Raw genomic sequence first — 21,292 nt, forward strand, 5'->3', positions numbered from 1 at the left:
GTGATAGCGAGGCGCATAGAGCATGTCGCAACAGATATATTCAGTAAATTAAAACCCAAATGCAAAAAATTTGAGTTTCATTCTGTAGCGATGAATGAATCAACAGATACTGCACAAGTAGCCATTTTTATTCGTGGCATGGATAGAGACTTCACAATTGTAGAAGAATTAGACAGTGTCGTTGCACTTAAAGGTACAACTCAAGAAACAGATTTGTAGTCGAATCTGACACAAAATTTGGATAAATGTAATGTTGACTTCAGTAATATATCTGTTAAAACCACGGACGGCGCTAAATCTATGACTGGAGAGAAAACAGGAGTAACAACATTACTCAAATCTGATATCAAGGCAAGTGGAAATAATACTATGATGACTTTCCACTGCATCATCCATCAAGAAAATTTGTGCAAGAAGTCCTTCTCAAACTTTGAACTTGTGACGAATGTTGTTGTAAACGTGGTTAATTTCATTCGGTCTAAAGGACTTAATCACAGGCGATTTCAACAGTTCTTGAGTGATTTACAAACTGAATATGGTGATGTTGTGTATTAAGGGAAGTACGTTGGTAGAGCCAAGTAAAGATGCTTAGGCCCTTGTTTTCTTTGAAGAGCGAAGTTCAACAATTCATGAAATCTAAAGGGTGTTAAGGATTATTCTTTGATATCGCCAAGAGATGGCGCCAGAAGACCATCTATTGGCTTACTTAACCCTTCCCCTTCTGAACACGTGACTTGAAATTTTATTCTTCTTGAAGGCAGAATTCGATGCACTACGCAATATAATTCGATTTAGATTCTTTGATGGAACTCTTCATTTCTTGCTTTTTGAGCCTTAATATTCAATTCAGGCATTTTAGGCTACATTGTATATATGTAAATATTAAGTGTAATTAAAATCATGTAAAACCCTCCAGGCCATGCATCTCATTTTGGATTATGAGTGATTCGAATTTGATCTACAATTAAGTTTCAAGGGAAATCTATTCACGAGCTCAGTGATGAGAAATGGTTGAGAGACTGCCTATCTTGCCGATATTCAGGTCATCTCAACAATTTGAACTACCGCTTACTAGGAAAAGATCTACTTGTTCATAATCTTTTTTACTTTGTGAAAGCTTTTGAGACAAAATTTATCCTGTGGGAAAGTCAGTTGCTAAGTAACAATTCCACTCACTTTCTAAAACTGATGTATTGTGTGAAGAACTTTACAACATGGAATTCAAATAATTATGTACAATGCATTTCAAATTTGAAAGAGAAATTCAAAAGCCGATTTTCCGATTTTCGTGAAAATGAAATTTTTATCAGAGTGTTTCCCTCTCCATTTTCAGTAGACGTTGGAAGTGTTCCACCTGAACTTCCATTAGAATTTATAGATTTACAGTGTGACTACAGTAAAATGCAAGTTTCTTGGTGTGGTGGTGTGGTGTATTTAATTATGGCAAAGCACACTAGGGCTATCCGCCTAAAGGGAGGGATGCCTTCGTGGAGGACTTTCGAAGGGAAACTGGCTTTCGGGGAAAACCACGAAAACACCCATGCAGCCAGCCCGTTCGCAAGTTTCTTGAAAATCCTACATTAATTTATTTTTATTCGAAGTGCGTGACCGAAAACAAGTTCCAGGAATTTGTAAACATGCATTCTTCATGTCTTCTATCTTTGGCAGTACCTACATAGTTGAACAACTTTTTAGTAAGATGAAAATCCTAAAATCAAAAACAAGAACACTGCTGACAGGCAGACATTTGGAGGAAACTTTACGAATTGCGACAACACAGATTAAACCGGATAGTGAAGCTTTAATCAAGCAAAAACAATGTCAAATTTCAAATTAAAACTAAAGTAACTACCTTCTTCCGCCAGTGAGGGAAATTTTCTTCTTTTTTTTTTTTTATTTTTTTATTTTTTTATTGTAAATGCATTTTGTAACTTCGTTCTGTACAATCATCTTTATGCTTTTTTTAATAATTAAAAAAAGCACAAAGCATAAAAAAGTCGGAAATCGAATTAAAATGTTTTGCAACTTTTTAATAATTAAAAAAAGTTGCAAAACATTTTAATCCGATTTCCGACTTTTTGGAACCAATGTATATATTGTTGCGTTATTTTCTGACACCAGTTCTAATGTTACGGGGTCCGGGCGGATTTGGAGTGAATAACCACCACAGCACTTGATGGAATATCGAAACACACTTTATTGGCCGGTATTAATCAGGACAAGTCACGTTTTACAGTCGTCGAAGATCTACTATAAACTCGCTGGAACAATCAGCGACACAGCCTTCGGGTTATCAGGCTATAATGGTGGGAATGCTTCGCTGCAAAGCACCAGAGTACAGCTCCCGACTCTGCTTGGTCGTTCTTGGAACTGAATGTACTCTCGAGACTCTACACGCTACAACTCGCGATGCACTCGACAACACACAGAGCATAGCTCCCAACTTTTGGGTTCAGTCGTTCCCGGAGCTGAACACACTCTCTCGACGATGCACTAACCGCGATACACTAAGAGAATCTTCGATGCACTCGACGACCCACTCGGCACTCGCTGCCCGGCTGTCAACTCGATCGACTCCGCACGGACCGACTAAATCGAGACTAACTATCTCGCACTCTCTCTCCGCGTACCAGCAAGGTTTATATATTTTTTGGCTTGTGTTCGAGAACATTCTGGGCTAAACCGGTAAGAATTCGTTCTAGAAGGTTCTTCATCCGTCTGTGCCATATCGCCAATTTTGTCGCCAAATGTGGCAACCTTGTCTTTCCTTGCCATTTTATGGCAACCCTAAACATCCTTTGCGGGGAAGCTATCTTACCGAGCCTGGTATTTCGTAATATATATATATATATACAAATCTGTAACACAATCTCTTCGTCTAGAATTAGTTGTAGTCTTGCAAAACGAACCTGCCCTTTTTTTATAAATTTTCCGCGGATCCTTGTGAATTTATTGATGTGACTCTCGAGCGTGAAAGGTTGAAGACCCCTCTTTTAAGACAACAGAATATTAGAATGACATAAACATTAACACGGAAATAACATAATATTTGAAAAGGAAATATTTTCTGCAATGTGAAAGCAACAGATTGCAACCAACAATAATAATTATACTACTAGCGCACAATCCTTTTACACTCAAGTCGAGATCGTCGTGTTTTGACTTTTGCACTTATTCACGAACTCAGCTATTTATATAATCTAAGCGCTTAAGATTGCTTCTGATATTAACAACATCTGACATTAACAGAAAGATTTTATAATTTTACTATACCATGAAACAGGAAACCATCTGCTAAATCTGCTGCACTGCAGCTAAATCTTTTCGTTTGAAAGGAAACAAGCAATAATTTTGACGCTTCCATCTCACTTATGCGCGTTATTCAACGAAAACAAAACCGTAAGAATCCATCCTAAACATCATTACGCCAAGAAAAAATGATGTTATCTAAAAATATGTATCTAAAATGATGTCATCTAATATAAGTAGATTTTTCCCTATGCTCGTGGCGTGGTACAGAATCCTTATAGGCAGCCCGGATCCAACAATACGGCCGCCAACAGCGCTAACCACCATATCGATAAAGATCTTATGGAGTTGACACGAAGAATAAAAGCACAAAAGCACACCCTTTTCTCAGCAGCTCAAGAAAATGACATCTGAGCTGTACAGTATCTCACACAGCCGCATTAACGTTTCACAGAATACGAACCGAAACATGAGTTTCAAAAAATCCTTCACTACTAACGAACCTTTATACAAGTTTGAAAATCTTTCAGCATGGGTTTATGAGCCCTTTGTATGTATTTGATACCAAACACGCTTGCGTGATTTAGGGTAAAAACGTAGTAAAAGCTCGTTTTCGCCATGTGCTTTATCAGAGATGTGCTTTAAACCTTTCATAAAAGTTTCTTTTATTTATCTTTATTGCGAGTTTATTAACACTCTTAGTTATGCCTTTGTCAGATATTTTCCAACGTTTATTTTCTCCTAAGTGGTAGCAAAAACTGAACTTTTCACATATCAGCTAGTTGTAGAACTTTTACGTATCAGTATTAGCATTAGACTGATAATGCTAACGTTGATATATATAAAAGTTTGTTGAAATAAGTTGTCATGCAGTAGAGTTTTCATTTCTTTAGTCCAGTCTGCTGTATGAGAGTCTAGCAGTAGTCACGAAACTGTTTCTCTCTAGCCGTTAAGTGTTACAAACGAATGATTTTTGTTTTCTTAAGATTTTTTGCTTTAGTTTTCATCAATTACAATTAATATATTTCCTTTGAAAATTAATCTTATTCTTCCCATAATTCTTTTAAAAAATTAGCGACCGTGTCACAACAAAGCCCTAAAGTTATCACCAAATTCGTTAATTTTTTCCCATTTTCCCCAAAATGGAACCAGTAACGAACCCTTAATGGCATAAATATGATTATTTCAGTTTAATAAAAGATCTTCGTACAGACTTTTTGATTTATGGAAAGCAACATCCTTGTAATTCGACGCTTGCAAATTTCAGTACTTGAAAGAATCCAGGCTGCTGAATGATATGTTCAGACCTCTTGATGATTGAGGAAAGCGACTGTGGTGTTTATCCATATGATCCTATATATGTTTGACTGAATACATTGAATGACCAAGCGGCCAAGGTGAAACATCCTTGGCCTCGCACTTTATTCTGGTGAAACACACTACCTTGAATAATAGAAATGAAGAGCGTAATGGTAGGCCTAACCACCTCAGAAGAATATCATTGACTAAATGACTCATTCTAAACATCCGACAATCATAAAATATGGCGCTTCACACCATTACCAGGCTAAAACTCTGTGTTGCGTCAAGCCTTTCTTAAAACTATTCATCCAAGCATCCCCACATGTATACTCAACCATTACCTGTACTAAGGGAAGCTAGTCTCGTCACTAAAGAACAGACATTTACATTCAGCTTTCCAATTACGCCTGTCTTATAGCACCTCTGCTCGTGCGCAAATGTAAAGCAAGTGGTTCACAACATCGAACACAAAGCTTGGCCTGTGTAGATTGAAGAATAATAATGCTGTTGGACAAAACGTGTGCGAAACATTATGTACACCAGAGTACAATTTCCAAAGCGGTGTTATGATGTTATATGTACAGTGTGACATTCATCCCTTTTATTCATTAGTCGTATACTGCTTAAACGTGTCGTGATATGTTTTTTCATATGCTTCATATCTCCTCGCACACACTACGAAAATGTGCTAATGTTAACCAAGATGCAGAAATCTTCAATAAATTTCGAAAAAAAAAAAAAAAAAACTTTAGATATTAGGGGTATTATGGGCATCCAATATTTGTTAGCATTGGATTCACTCATGATGTTTATAAAACCTATGTATTCTTGAACATTCGCATGCTGTTATCTAAACTTTCTATATCAGCACTCTGATTTGGCTCATTTGGTTTGAGAAAAATTTACCTAATTTTTGACAGTGTGAGTAAAAGAAATATAAATATAGTATTAGTATGAAATGACTGGTATGACTTTTTGAAAATTTTCAAATTTTCGACAATTTTTTTTAAGCTAATTTGAATACTACATTTCAGGTGCTAACTTTAGAGACTGATGCTCTGTAGATCTTCGTAACTATTTTGTGTTTGGACGCATCAACTTGCTGTAAGATAAGAAAACTTGTACGAAAGAAGTTACATCTCGTACTTTTAGACTTTTTTGTACGTTTTGACTTGTATGTATTTTATACTGCTGTGATATTTTTCATTTGCTTAATAAAAGGTTTTCGGATATTATGTTTCTGTTGCGTAAATATTTCATTACTCACTTGCCATTCATTCTCGTAAAATTTATGGCAATTTAAAAAAAAAGTCCAAAATACATGAAACTATTTTAATCAACAGAAAATACTATGGACATTTCCTATAAAATTAAGATGCGCCATCACCAGAAATTCTGTTGCTTGTCTAGCAGCTGCCAATTTTGGAAAACCAAACTGAAATGCGAAACCGAAACTTATAGTGGTACCGTACAACTCATCTCAACTAGCATCCTAAAACAGCCTATCGTTACTCTACATGCTTCGCCCCTTCCGGTTAAGTCATGGTTGACGATGCGCACTTGCCTCTGTGACGTCACTGGCTACTCTGATTGTGGGTGAACCTCTATTTTTTATCTACTGACTTTTATAATCTCTTGCGTAAATAAGCGCTACTATTCGGAAACTAAATAAATTATAAAATAAAATAGTCTCTTCATGAGGCAGCTTTCTTTAAACACCGTTGAAATCAATAAGTGCAATTATCTGTACATTAATTAATTCTCAGCAAATGCTATCAAATCTTGTGTCGACAGAATTAATTTGAAATATTGCTGTGTTAAAAATACTTGCGTCATCCAACTTGAGGCCTTAAAGTAATTATTCCTTTTCGTTATCTGGAGATTCACTAGAATACATATATATACATAAAACCTGGGAAATGTTTTCTTCGGCATTATGAGACGACGAGAATATTCAAGAATTAAAGGGTGGATTTTTGGCCAATAAAGAAAATTACCGTGTCTTGCTTTAACTATTTATCCCATGAATAATGACTCAGAATTTGATTTTATTCAGCATAACACAACTTAGAATTCATCAGCTGTTATGTATAGCTCAATTAGTATCTCGCAAAGAATCGTATCGAAGCAAGATTCATCGAAAGGCTATATAGAATGCATTTCAAGGTACTGGTACAGAAAGGAGCTATTATAATTTGAATTAATGGGAAGCAGTTCTGTATCAAATAAGATAGCCCACAAGAGCAGAATTTCATTTGATGAACAGCCCATTGCGAAAAGGAGGAGATATTTGAGTTGTTAACTAGTTCTAAAAAAACGTGTTCTCTTTTTTCCCTAGGAGCACCAACCCATAGTGGTGGAATAACTAATTCCACATACTTGGAAAATAATTCTTTTTCCCCCCAAGATTCGATTTCGATTATTTTTGTTCGAAGGACATTTTTTTTTTTTAAATATTACATTTGAAAGCTTTTATGATACCATGATCTAATGTAAAGTGACCACACGTCCCGATTGGCGGGATAGTGCCGCGTCCCGCCGATTTTTAAAAATGTCCCGCTTTTTAGAAAACATCTGCATTTTTTATTTTAAATGTACTGTAAAAATATATTACCTATTATTTTTTAGTAATTATAAAGAAATAAAAAATACATAAATAAAAAAATGCATGCGGAATAAACTAAATTAAGCGATGTAACGAGTTAGATTTACTCGGTGGTGTTCGATCATTGTGGTTACGTTTCATCAAGGAAATGTATTGTTAACGGAGGAACAGCTAGCATTAGCTGAAGGGCTTTTGCTTTCCACACCATGAACCACAATCAAAGTTTCAGATCAATTGATTGTACGTCGCAAATGATCAAAACATTGTACGAAAATAATTGCATCTGCAAGGACAAAAGCCGAAGCGATTACTTGTAATGTTTTTTCACTATATCCAGAAACAGGGATTAAAATTAGAATATTAGATTTTGTTTCATTGCCGGGTGAAACTTCACAAATAATTTTTGATTCAATAAGTACTATTTTAAAAAAGAATAATTTGAACAATAATAATATTGCCTATTGTGAGGATAACACTAACGTAAATTTCGGTGGAAAAGAAGAGGCATCAATAACATTTTAACGAACATTTGAACCAAAACATTGTTGGAGTAGGTTGTGCAGCGCATATTCTACACGTAACTATTCAAACAGTATCTGACTTCCAGTGGATCTTGAAAATATTATTGCAAAAATTTATTCATATTTTTGTGAAAGCGCAGAAATCGAATATTAAAAAATGAGATTTTATGGGAATATGTGGAAAAATCTTTCTAATATATTAGTAACCATTTTCCGAAAAATAATATTTGTGAAAATGATCCGTTTGATGAGGTGTCATTGGTAAAAAGATATGGTACTGGAGAAAAATGTTGGTTGTCTGCAAAAGTGGAAACAGACAAAAAAATGGACGGAGTTATTCCTTCATTTTAAACATAATATTCCTTATGAAAATATTTTGAAAATTGTAGAACACGCGCTCTCCCTTCCAGGAACAAATGCAGCAACAGAATGTGTTTTTTCTAGTTTCAATAAAATATAGACAATTGAAAAAAACGCAGTTGAACATTAAAACTTTAAAATCTGTATTGAGAGTAAATTCACGACATTTTAATAAATGATCAAAATCTATTGCAAAGTTTTCACTTGGTTAAAAATATGACCGTGAAAGAAAATCATAATTTTTTTAATAAAATTTTAAATTAATTAAAAACATAATATTCAAATTAGTTTTTTATAAACATTTTATAGTTACCAATAGTTAATAATAAATATTTTTTGTATATTTATAGACAAATATATGAATGCATACAATAAAAAATATTTTTTGAATTATTGGTCTGATTTCATAACTAAATAAAAATTGTCATTTCATTCCATTTGTCCCGCTTTGTCTCAATGAAAATGTGGTCACTTTAATCTAATGGCTTAATGATAGTAGTCGTAGTTTCAGAAATTTTTAATGTCTTTCAGAACGATATAAGAGGGGTGTGCAACACAATAGTTTAACAGTAAAGTTATTTTTTCGTTTTTTAGTTGTCTTCTCATTTTTAAAGAAAAGCAATAAAAATAATGCTTATCATCCATGAGTTCTTGTTATTATCGTAAGTTAAATTCTTCACTCCTTTTAAACATACTCTTTCCAATAGCCACTGACATCTTTTTAATTGCTACATACATAATGCATGTCAATAACTCAGCAACTCGTTCTTTTAATTTCTTAAAAAACACTGCTGTTTCCCATTTAAACATAAATGTGTGCTCCTGTAATGCTCTGTAAGACAGACCATTTTCATCTGTATTATAAATTTCATGTCTCTTGTATTCTTTTAGAAGCCCGGATAAAGCGTCTTTTACCCATTTCTCAGCCAAATGATGATCTGGCTGTTGCATCTCACCATGTAAATTCCCGATAAACAATGTTATTTTTCTCTTTTCATCTTGTGAGCAGTGTTGCTAGAAATTTTTCAACTAAGGAAGCAAAAGCAGACTAAAAATGTTGCAAAAATTGCAAATGACGTCATAGTTGCGCAGCCTCACGACCTCACAAATCACAACGTCATCACAAATCTACCGTCTATTGGTTCTATAAGTTAAAGACTGTATTCAATAGCTTTAACGAAAATTTTAAAAACACATTGCTCATTTTCAATTAAATATCCATTTATTTTTTAATTAATTCTCATTTGAATTAGGTTTCAGTTTTTAAATTAATTTGCGGATATCCATTCTTAAGGGATTCCTCACGTTTAGACTGTTAGCGCTTTTGTATTAAGTTTTGCAAGTTGGCAGTTATTTATTTATTTATTTTCTTTTGCTTAATTGTGAACATTTTAATTGAGGAATGCTTTTCAGTGAATTTTCCGTTCTGTGTAGTGGATCTGTTTCAGATTCTGATAACTTCAGAAAGCCTTGTTCTTTCACTGGTAAATTAATTTTTGTTGTTATTTAGAAAAATGCCGTTGCTTTGATTTTCAAGTCATTTCCGTTGCTTAGTTCTTAGCAATATTATAATCAGGAGGATGAATTTAATTTATCTGTTTGGGTACCCAATATATGGCGCGCAAACTTCAAGTTCTTTGGTTCGATGCATTATCACCATAGAAATGGGAGGGACTGAGTTAAAAACAAAATGCACGTGGGACGAGGGAGGGTGGTGAGAGGTCCCGAAGCATTTTTTTTTTTTTTTTTTTTTACCCTTTTCTCGTTATACCGGCGTCAGGCTGTGCAGCCTTGAAAAGGAAAGCCCACATCTAAATAAGATTGCCAGATATCAACTATTTAAGCCTAAATAAACTATTCTTTAATATAAATTATTTTAAAATAAAAGCATTTTATGATATATTAAAAAAATCTTTGAAGTCGCAAAAAATAGCATAAGAAAATAATGGATGTCGCAAATACTAAAATTTTAGTAGCACAAGTTTGGCAAAATTCGCAAATTTGCGCAAAATCGCACGATTTGGCAACACTGCTTGTGAGCCATCCATTAGTTAGGCCAAAATTTTCGCCTAGCATTTAAGCGAATTCTACACCTTTTGTGTTCAAAACAGCTCTGGAAATTGAGTCTCATAGCTTGAAAACATTCTAGAACAGTGGTTTCAATGTCCCTCCAATTTCCATCCTTCTTCTTTTTTTTTTTTTTTTTTTTTTTAGTTTCCTCGAGAAATTTGTTTTTTTTTACTTGTCCTTTATCAATTTTATTTCCTTGTTTTAGTAAGCTGCACTGTTTGTAAAATCCCCATTTTAAAAGCTGCTTCTCTTTGGATGCATTTACCAAACGTATCATAATCTTTCAAAAATTTATTCTTTTCTGTTGTGACTTCTTACTTGTTTGACTGTAACATCAGAACAAGCCCATGAAATTCATCGTCGCAAGGAGTGCAAGATTACGCCTGTTGTTGGTAAGAGCCTTGAGCACCATACAAGTGACAGTGCGACTTTGCTCAGTTCCGCTCCCAATTTTGATGAACAGCACCCCAGAGGGACAGGCCTGAGAGTTTCCCACACCTCTTTCCCTACCACCAACCTCTCAAGAAGACTTTGGGCTCGCCGCATATTTAGAGTGCCACTATGCCGCACAGACACTATACATTTACAAGCATTTACCCATTTTCGACATGTTACACAAGTCACGCACACAGCAAATATAAAATATGCTGTTTTCTGAGAACACCCTGCAAACGTGATGTGTGTATGCACTTCCATCCCCTTATCTGGTGTTCGAGAAAGTGAACTAGTGTTCACTTAAGCAATACCTACTCTTTAATCCTGGGAAACACTCATTCATTTATAATCAAAGAACTTGTTTCCAGTGTCACTAGAGGAATGCTTTTGTTAATCATAAGATAAAGGTATTCTGTCGCTCTCAGCTATAATCCGGCGAAGAGATTTGCAAACAGTGTCTGATAGAAAAAAAAAACAGTAAGATCAATAATTTATTTTACAATTTCTAACTGCTCAACTTTTGTGCATTGTTTTATATTTAACTCTATTTAATAAGTTTTTTAAAAACTAAATGCTGCATAACAGCGAAACTCAGACTATCGAACTTTCTCGAATTGCTTTCCGTGCATCTTAATTTTCGGAAATTAACCCAAAATTATGGTTCATGCAGTTAGAATTAAATTTTAATTTATCTGGCATCACATCAGATCAAACAAAATTTCACTCAGTTGTAGCTGCAATCCCTCAACAAGCTCAATTACTCATAATGTACAACACCGTATCGAAACTAAGGGCCCTCCTGTCTATTCGAAAGTTAGATTGTTATTACCTGAAAAATTAGAAGTTTTATAAAAGGAATTCAAGGCTTTAATGAAACAAGGAATCATTCAGCCTTCGACAAGTCCTTACGCTAGTCCTATACATTTCGTTACAAAAACAAAATGGTGATTTCTGGAAATTCAATTCCATTACCTTGCCTGATTGTTACCTTTTACCACATATGCATGACTTTTCTCAATGTTTAACAGGAAGGAAAAAAAAAAAAAAAAAAAAAATCAGCAAAATAGATCTTGTCAAGGCTTATCACCAAATTACAGCAATCTGATATAGAAAAGATAGCGGTAATTACTCCCATTGAATTATATTAGTACACAAACATGACATTTAGGTTAAACAATGCAGCTCAAACATTTCAAAGATTTATTGAACAAGTTTTACGAGGTTTAGATTGCTGTTATGCTTACCTTGATGATATACTCATAGCATCAGAAGATGAAAACACACACAAAGCCAACTTAGAAAAGCTTTGAACGATTGAAAAACTACGGATTTAAAGTTAATTTAGCTAAATGAGTTTTGGGGGCAAAAAGAAATCCGATTCCTAGTTTCTTCAGATGGTATATTCCCATTACCAGAAAAGATAAAAACTTTATCCGAATGCCCGCTACTGTAAAGGATCTAAGGCGATTTCTCGCAATGTTTAACTTCTACCATCATTTTGCACGAAATGCAGCTGAGACGCAAGCTTGTCTCCAGGATTTGATAAAAGAAAAAATTAAGAAGGTCACGTCAGAACTTACAAAAGCAATGATAAAACAAAAGATGCATTCAACACCTGCAAGCAATTATTATCCAATGCTACTATGTTGGTGCATACTGTTCAAAATGCGAAACTTTTGTTAGCTACGGATGCTTCACAAATAGCTATTGGAGCCGTATTACAACATGTTGGTGATAAGGTTGAACCCTTAGGATTTTATTCAAGAAAATTAACACCTTCTAAATGTAAGTTTAGCACTTACAATAGAGAGCTTTGGGCAATATATTCAGCAGTTAAATTTTTTCAGCACATGATCGAGGGACAAGACTTCATGATATTCACCGATCACAAACCTTTGATTTATACTCTACAACAAAAACATGATAAAGAAACACCTCGTCAAATTCTTCATTTAGAATTTATTTCACAATTTACTACCGATTTCAGATACGTTTCTGAAAGTAATAATTCAGTAGCAGATGCTTTTTTGAGAATTTCAGAAATTCATTTACCTCAAGTTATTGATTATGATGAAATAGCTCGTGCTCAGAATGATAGCGAGTTACATACCCTTCTCAAATCTAATACTGGTCTTGCTTATCAGCAATTAAATTTCCCTTTAAGAGATCTTTCCAATTTATTGCGACATATCTTCAAAAAACTTTCGATCGTATGTACCTAAAAAAGTTCAGATTTCAAATTTTTGAAACATTAGCAACTACAAGCCTAATAAAAATTCCATTTATATGAAAATCTCAATAGTGATATAAAGAATTGGTGGGAAAAGTGCTTAATGTGCCAAAAATATAAATTCATCGGCACACTAAAACTGGTCATTGAAAGATATAAGAAAAAAAAAGACAGTTCTATATCTCCCATTCTCCTGGACCAGTTGACTATTCAAATTGCATTTTTCATGTCTCAAAAGCATGACTTAGAATATATATTAGATTTATATCACAAAATGGGACTTTTTCTGGAAAAACATGCCAATTTTTCCCCCATATTTCGAATCTACCACTCTATTTTTTGCTTAAATATTAAATTTTGTAAAATTTGGTGCAAAATTTAAAGAGAAATTCAAAACTTTTTCATGGAATATTTTTTTTAAATTAGCGCTGTAAATCACATTCCACATTATTATCACTTTCAACAAGTATGCCTAATTTCAAAATGCGCCAATATATAAATTCACGGAAATTTTGAATAAAAATTTTGAATGAATTGGAAATTTTGAATAAAAAGCTCTAATTTTTTGCAGGTATGCTTAGAAATAAATTTACTTTAAGATGACGGTAAAAATTTTATAGGTTATAATTCAAAATTTTTTTCAAAAATTTATAAAAATTATTTAAAAATAAATCATAAAAAATGGGTGAATTTTATTTGGAATGAACCTAAATTTCGAACTGTGAAAGAAAGAATCAAGTAAGTGTAATAAAAAAAAGAGATATTAATAAATACATAACAAATTGAATTAACTTTGAGGAGCTAAAATTTTGAGACATAATTTTTTAAATACTTGTGCGATTTTTACAAAACTTCGCAGTTTGGCATAATTTGACTTGTAGAATCGAAATATGGAAAAAAGTTAGCATGCCATTTTGGAAAAAGTCCGATTTTGTGTGAAAATACCTATATTAGAACAATGCTATATATAAATCTAATACATATCCTAAGCTGCGCTTTTGAGACATGAAAAAGCACAATTTGAATTTCGTGAATTGGCCCAGTAGAACGAGAGATATAGAACTGTCCCATTTTTTTTCGCAGTCTGCATTTTTTTTTTTATTATTTTTTTTTTCATCAGCACACTAAAAGTCCTCTTGGTACATTTTCTGATGTTAGGTTCAGCCATATACATATAGATATAATCGGCTTCCACAATCCAAAGACTACAGATATGTATTGGCCTGTATAGATAGATTCACTAGGTGGCCAAAAGCTTTTCCAATGGCTAACTACACTGCTGAAACTGAGACTTTTTACTCAGGGTGGATTGCTAGATTTGGAGTACCTGATACCATAATGACTGACATGGTACAAACTTTGAAAGCGAGTTGTTTAGATCACTCCCAAAATTCCTAGGAACTCGCAAAACAAGAACTACATCCTTTCATCCAATTTGTAACGGTATGGCAGAACACATTCATCGACAACTAAAAGGATCCATTAAATGTCATGCAACATTTAGATGGACTGAAGTGTTGCCATGAGTTTTGCTCAGAATGAGGTCATGCATGAAAGAAGGTATTGAATTATCACCATCTTGAAAGGGTCTATGGAAGTTCCTTGAAACTTCCAGAATTTTTTTGCAATTCTTTTTCAAATATGGTTCCTTCAAAAGACTTTGTTGACAATCTTTGTCAAGAGATTCGACCATCTCCAGCTTCATGACCCTCTTCAAGCAACATGTTTATTCACAATGATTGACTTGCAAGCTTGCATCACTTCCCTAGATGAGACACTGTGCAAAAACCTTTAGAGCAGCCATACTAGGAACCATTCAAAGTATTAGCTAGGACTGAAATTTTTTTTATAATTTATATAAATGGCAATACATCTACGGTATCTGTAGATCGCTTAAAGCTTGCATACATACTAATAAACTCTCGAGAAGAAAATCTCGTAAGTAACAACTAAGACTAGGAACTTAACCTATGATAAACCAAACATTGCCAAGTTTTACTTCTTGCCATGCAGGTAATGTTTTCATATCATCTATGACTACACCTTTGTGACAAGGCCTAGTCATGCAGCAGTTTCTTTCTGCAACATCCTCTATATTCTTCTCAAAACCTATAAAAAGCTTCCCATATAACTAAAATAATATATGGATTTCCAAATATATTTTCTGTGTTCATCATGTTTTAATAAAGTTATAACTAATGTAAAACATAAATAGTCTATTTTGTTGGGTGCAATATGCTGCATTAAAAAATAAAAAATACTACGCAGCTAGATGCATTTTAAATGCTATCAGATCACAAAGCAAATTCCTTCAACATTTCCGAGAATCTTTGCTCTCGAACAATTTTATGCAATTAGTGCCTGCGATCCTTCCTTCTTTCTGAAAGGTTGACCTCATATGTAATTACTTAATACATCCTTATATGTAATTACTTAAATGCAATCTTGGCAATTTTTTGAAATTTTACCAAGCAAATATTTAAGATAATTTACTTCAATTGAACAGTAGTCAATACAGCAATTACTTTAATGTTACAGTTATTAAAGGGGAAAAAATACTATTATAATTTTTCTTCAAATTTTAATTTCAAATGCATTAGAGGAATAGAGAAAAATACAGTAGTAGCCATAAAAAACACATTTTCTGTAATTTCTATTAATTGACAGAGTACTTTTCTTCATACGACAAAGTAAATAAATGCTTTAAACCAGCATTTCCCGAATTTGTACAGTAAACATACACTTCCATTGGTATAAATGGGTTGAAACTAGGACAATATACCTACTACCAGAATTCATATTCATTACTGACATGCATGTACATACATACACATATTTCTACAGCATTCATTATAGCTTTACATTCTACTGCCATAAAACAGCAACACTATAAATATCACAATTTTGGGAAACACAGAATTAAACTACAAAATCAATATACAGTGGTACCAAAAACATGTATAGAAAATATTTCTTTGCAACAGTCATAGAAAATATTAAAAAGGTAAAAATGCATTAAATGCGATGTAAGATTTGAAAAAACCACAAAGCACTGTTACAACATTCAACATTGTTAACAGAATGAAATTACAAGGATTTGATCTTTTATCATAAGACATGAATTATGATGCAAATCAAACAAGGCAACAAGAATCAAAATGAATTCTCTTCCAATATATTCACAAAAGCTTTTGATTCAAAGTATGCTATACCATCATATATGTCTAATAGAAATTAATAAACAACTTCACAAAGCTGAAAATATTAATAAGAATGCATAAATTCCCAGTTACTTATACAAACATAAAATAAGAGCTTAAATTGCTAATTTCAAATTTCAAAACAGGTATTGGTAAAGTGAAAGTACTAAAATGAAGCTGACTTCAGAAAACATTAGCATTAAACGAATTAAAATAAACATATGGAAAATGAACTTACTTCCAAATGAATCACCAATATACCATTCTTAAAGTATATCGCTTCCTCCTTCTCTCTCTTTTTTTTTAATGCTCAGATATTATGCTACCCTATTTAGAAACTTTATTTTTCATATAACTGTCGGTATTTAATTTTTTAATAAAGTTATGATTACAGTGATCAAATATACTGGAATACTGGACTATACAGGCTAATCCTGATAGTTCAGTACCCTACTTCAGCATAATGCTCCAGATATAGTAAATAGTCCTGACTTTTGTAAATAATCAACATGACTATTGCTGTGCCAAACAGCATATGGATGGTGATACTTTATTAGGATTAGAACAAAAACACATTTAATAATCAAATTCATTCTAAAAATATAAAGAGAGTTTGAATGCTCCATAGGAGAACGGACTGCTAAAGGATTTCTAGGGTTCTATTTAAGTTTTGTTTCATACTTGGAAAAATGGAAAACTTTGTTCAATCAGTTAAAGATTTTCAATGAATCATGTTAAAAAAGTAAAGAACAAAGGTAAAGAATAAAGCTTAATTTTCCAAAGAAAATATTCCATTAAAGCAAAATCACCTAAAAGTCAATTATTCTATGAAATGCTGTTTTAAAATATCTGCAGCTGCAGCTGGAAAGATTCAGCAATGAGAACTCTTTAGAACTTCATTCACTACTTTGTTATTTTGTGATATGCATTGCTGGTAGAACTGCAATGTCTTTTTGAAAATCCACAATGCATAAAGTTTTTTTAAGTCAGTTGGTGATCTTAAAGTCACCCTAAGTATGTTACACACTTTATAAATTTACTTTGCATGATATCAAATGAAGCACGTATTTTTTTATATTAGACAGAAAATCATAAAATTTACTATATTCACATACTTCCCTTCAAAACAAACTGTTGTTACCTAAAGTGAAAAATTGAATATTATAGAAGTGACAACTTTTTTTAAACTAATATGTTAATTTCTAATTATTGCCTGGCTATATATTAACAAACTGGCAGTCTAATTTTCTTAATATTATTATCTTTGTTAGTACACAAGATAGCAAATGATGGAAGTACTTGAGCTTACAAAGAATTAAGATATTCAATGCAAAACTGATTGAAAAAAAATTTATATTTGCCAAATAGTATACAAATTTCTGAAAGTAATATTCATTTTCCGTAAAACACAAATACTTTTTATTTTAAAGAAAAACTCCTTAACTGCACATACGTGGTACTTAATTTAAATAAAACAATATGATAAACCTTCATTTTAGTACAATGAAAAGATAAAAACCTTCTCCCACATTAAAAATTTTTGTAGCAATGACTTTCCATAAAAATTAATCAATAATTTAAAAACTTACACAGTTAACAGAAAATAAATGTAACTGAACATCAATCAAACACAGAACTATACCACAGACATTAGAAAAGCAGATTCAACAAGGGTATATAATATATATCAATTTTCAACAAAATACTTAAATTTAATGGCATAAATAAAAATCACCGAACATAACACTATGAACAAAATTTAAGTACGAAAAAAGTTACTTTTTGGTAAACAAATAAATAAATACATTAAAGCTGCCAAAGAATACAAAAGAACAGCCACAAAAACACCGGATTGAGCAATTTTTAAAAGCACATTTAAAGTTTATAATAATTATACACAACACAATATAAAGAAAACAACTTTAGAAATGCATGCATTGATATATATCAGATACATATTGCAGTAGCCTGAAGCTTGATTTGTACTCATGCAATATAAATGCCTGAAAATGCATTTTCCCAAAAACAACATTTGAAATTTTCCAAGAAGTGAAAGGTAAAAATACCCAGACTGTTTTTAGAATGTTATTCTTTTCTGTATCTTTCAATAAAAAAATTTAATTTTTCTCCAACTGAAATGCTATAAAACTAATAAAAACTGGGTGGGGGATGCTTCAAGACTTACATTTAGAATTTCTTTCACAGTATAATGTTATTCTGAAATTCAGGAAATGTCACTAAGATAAAAACAATGAGGGCAGAATTTGCCTTTGATTTACATTTTTAAACACAGATGGCCAAAACTGTACATTGAATGAAACTGCTTTATAAACAGTATAAAAATTCCTGAATTAACATAGCAAATTCCCACAATAAAACAAGCATTTAATTCACAAGTTATTTCCTGCTCATGCATAATTCCCAAGCTACATTTTATGTAAATCTTTTCTCACTAGTCAAAACATACAAAATGCAAAGGAAATTGACAAACTATTCGACCTTTTACAATATTTAAAGTTTTAAACATTTTTTAATGAATTTATGTATTTATATCAAAATGAAAATAAATTAGATTTCTAAAATTAAAACACAAAATGACATAACTGATGATAAATTCGATATGTATAAACAGCCTATTTATATTTTGAGAATAAAAAGACAAAAGTCTGGCAGCATTAATTCTACATAAACCTCAAATTACAAGTTAAATACATCACAACCTTCATAGAAATGTACAAGTGGGAAAAAAAAATTCATATAAATTTAATGATTATTGATTTTTTCCAGGGTTGAAAATTTTCAGACATTCCTTTCATAGCTTAGCAGTTGGTACAGAAAGACGATTACTTTGGTTAACTCTGCTTGTAAATGATGATAGAAATATTTCTGTTAAATAATAAAAACTATTATTGTAAGCATAAGATTACTACAAACCATCAAATTATTATACATGAAAATATAAAAAATATATATACAAAATCTACTTGCTTTCACCTACAGTAACTGCTTCATCTGAAAGTTCATGAACATAGTTTATATTAAGAGAAAATAATAACTCAAAATACTTTTTCATATCTGTTCTTATTTTCTGAAGAAAATGTGCTTATTTCTGTATTAAAACCCTAGTTATAATTTATTTAACTAGACATTCAAATATTAGCAAGGCTTCAGGATTTTTGTTACAAGAATTTATACAACATAGTAATAAAATAACTTTGGATATCATGAGCTACACATGACTTATTAGCCACATATATCACATGTGAAAATGTTGAATTAGCAGGAAGTTCCTCACTTGAGAGAAATAAAGTTTTTTTTAAAGAGGGGGATTTCAAGTATTGTTATTTCATAAATAATATCAAGAAAAAGTTCGTCACATATATCCAGGTGAGATGTGCTGCCACATCCCTGTGTTACAATCCAGATTAATCTCCAATGTCAGTACTAAATATGAGAACAAAAACACAGCCCACAAAATGTTTTCTTTGATGAAGGGATAAAAATTTCAGAATATTGAAAAAGACACACTGCAGCAAAAGAAAACTGTTTCAAATAATGATTATGATCATTCTATTTTTTCAGTTTTAAATTTATTCAGGTCATATCTAAATTAATATGTACTAAGAACTTATTTCTCCAGAGCAACAGCTACATAGACTAGAAGAGAAACACGCTAATATGACAATCAAAATCGTAAAAACAACCTTGTATTTAGTGTAAGTATATTGAAACACTCAATCGATTTCGAGGGCAGCTAAAAGTCCCTCCTCATCAGGAAAAAGAAATGCCTAGAAAGAAGAAAAATAAAGGCGAAGGAGTCTCAGGAACACGTGGTCCTTATCAGCACTGCACGTGGTTATAACCGGATTTTTAATCAGAGTTACACTAGCCGCCTACTTTTACTGAGCCAGGCTATCTGATCAAACATGTAACAAAAAGGACAAGAAAAATTAGCGAAGTTAAAAATAAAGGGAGCGAGGGGCAATATTTATACCCTCTGGTAGTACCAAACGCGAGGAGGTAACGCCATCTATCGGCAAAAATAACTGAATTGAGATAGTAGAATTTTAAAGGCATTAGGATGGACTGGATTGGACTTCAAATCATTAACTAAACATGCTAAATTTTTGTGAATATGAAAAGCCTCAAGAAAATCCAATTCACCTATGGAAGAAGCCTTTTGGATAATTTTTGCAGACCCAAAGTCAAAATTATGGTTAAATGTCCAACTATGATACGCTATTGAAGACTTGTTGATTTCACCTTTTCTGACATAAGATTCATGTTTCTTGATACGAAACTTCAAAGCTCTTTTTGTTTGACTAATATATCTTAAACCACACTGACATGATATACTATAAATTCCCCAAGAATTCAAGACAGAAACGCAATCTTTTAGAATCGAAGGGTGAATTTTATTAATAGGGGAGAAACCGACTTGAAAATTGAATTTCTGGAGAATCCGTGCAATTTTATAGCAAACAGAAGGATAAAATGGTAGCACGACAAGGTCATTAATATTATTTCTAACAGTGGAATGTCTTCTTTGATGGGAATCTGAAAATTTTTTAACAGCTTTATCAATAATCACGGGAGAAAATACACGGTCAATCGCAACTGCTCTAAAATTATTAAGTTCATTGGTACATAAAGATTCAGATGAACAAACTTGAAGCGTGCGGAATACATAATAGTAAAAAGAAGCCATTTTTTGCTTAACACGGTGGCATGACTTGGCATGGGGTGGTAAACAAACTGCAAAGGGTTTACGGTACACAGTAGTGCTAAAATCGGTTTCATTGCGAATTATAAGAATATCAAGAAAGGGGGAGAATTGTTGGATTCAATTTCAAGAGTGAATTGGATGGCTGGATCAATTCAATTCCTAATAGATAGAATCTTGGATAAATCTTCTTTATAACAGTCAAAAGTGCGAAAGTGTCTTCAACATACCGAACCCAAAGACGAAAAGATAGTTTATCAAATAATTTCATCCCAAAATTGTGCATATCAATGTCAGCAAGTACCGGACTGAGAGGATTAACCATAGCCAATCCTTCAACTTGAAGAAAATATGCATTTTGGAAAACAAAGTGGGTTTGACTTAGAGAGACTTTAGTAAGCGAAACCAACTCATTAATTTCAGTATATGTGAAGTGAAATTCCCAAAGCCTAGTTTCAAGACAATTTAGTGCTCCTTCGACCGGAACATTAATAAACAGTGATTTGTCATCAAATGGAACAAAGTGGAGAAATGATTTTAAATTTATCAATGACTTCAACAAAATTTTTACAGTGTGAATATTGTTAGCAAGTAGAG

General features: G+C 32.6%; 2 protein-coding genes across 3 annotated transcripts in view; one reads left to right on the plus strand and one right to left on the minus strand.

Moving 5' to 3' along the window:
- The window catches only part of LOC118192051 (microtubule-associated protein 1 light chain 3 alpha-like), a 52,920-nt gene extending 47,134 nt beyond the window's left edge, over positions 1–5,786 (plus strand). For both annotated transcript variants that reach the window (XM_035362943.2, XM_035362942.2), the window contains one exon: positions 5,586–5,786. The gene's annotated coding sequence lies outside the window, so the exon portion shown is untranslated. The remainder of the gene's footprint in view (positions 1–5,585) is intronic.
- A 9,547-nt stretch (positions 5,787–15,333) lies between these two features.
- Gnpat (dihydroxyacetone phosphate acyltransferase) overlaps positions 15,334–21,292 on the minus strand; it is a 99,139-nt gene continuing 93,180 nt past the window's right edge. Inside the window, 1 exon segment of the mRNA XM_085821987.1 lies at positions 15,334–18,858. Within this exon segment, the coding sequence (XP_085678113.1) occupies positions 18,785–18,858 (74 nt within the window). The 3' untranslated portion in view covers positions 15,334–18,784.

The sequence above is a fragment of the Stegodyphus dumicola genome, chromosome 8 (genome assembly GCF_044657685.1).
Source record: "Stegodyphus dumicola isolate Sdum_Otavi_A_Nest chromosome 8, ASM4465768v1".
Lineage (NCBI taxonomy): Eukaryota > Metazoa > Arthropoda > Arachnida > Araneae > Eresidae > Stegodyphus > Stegodyphus dumicola.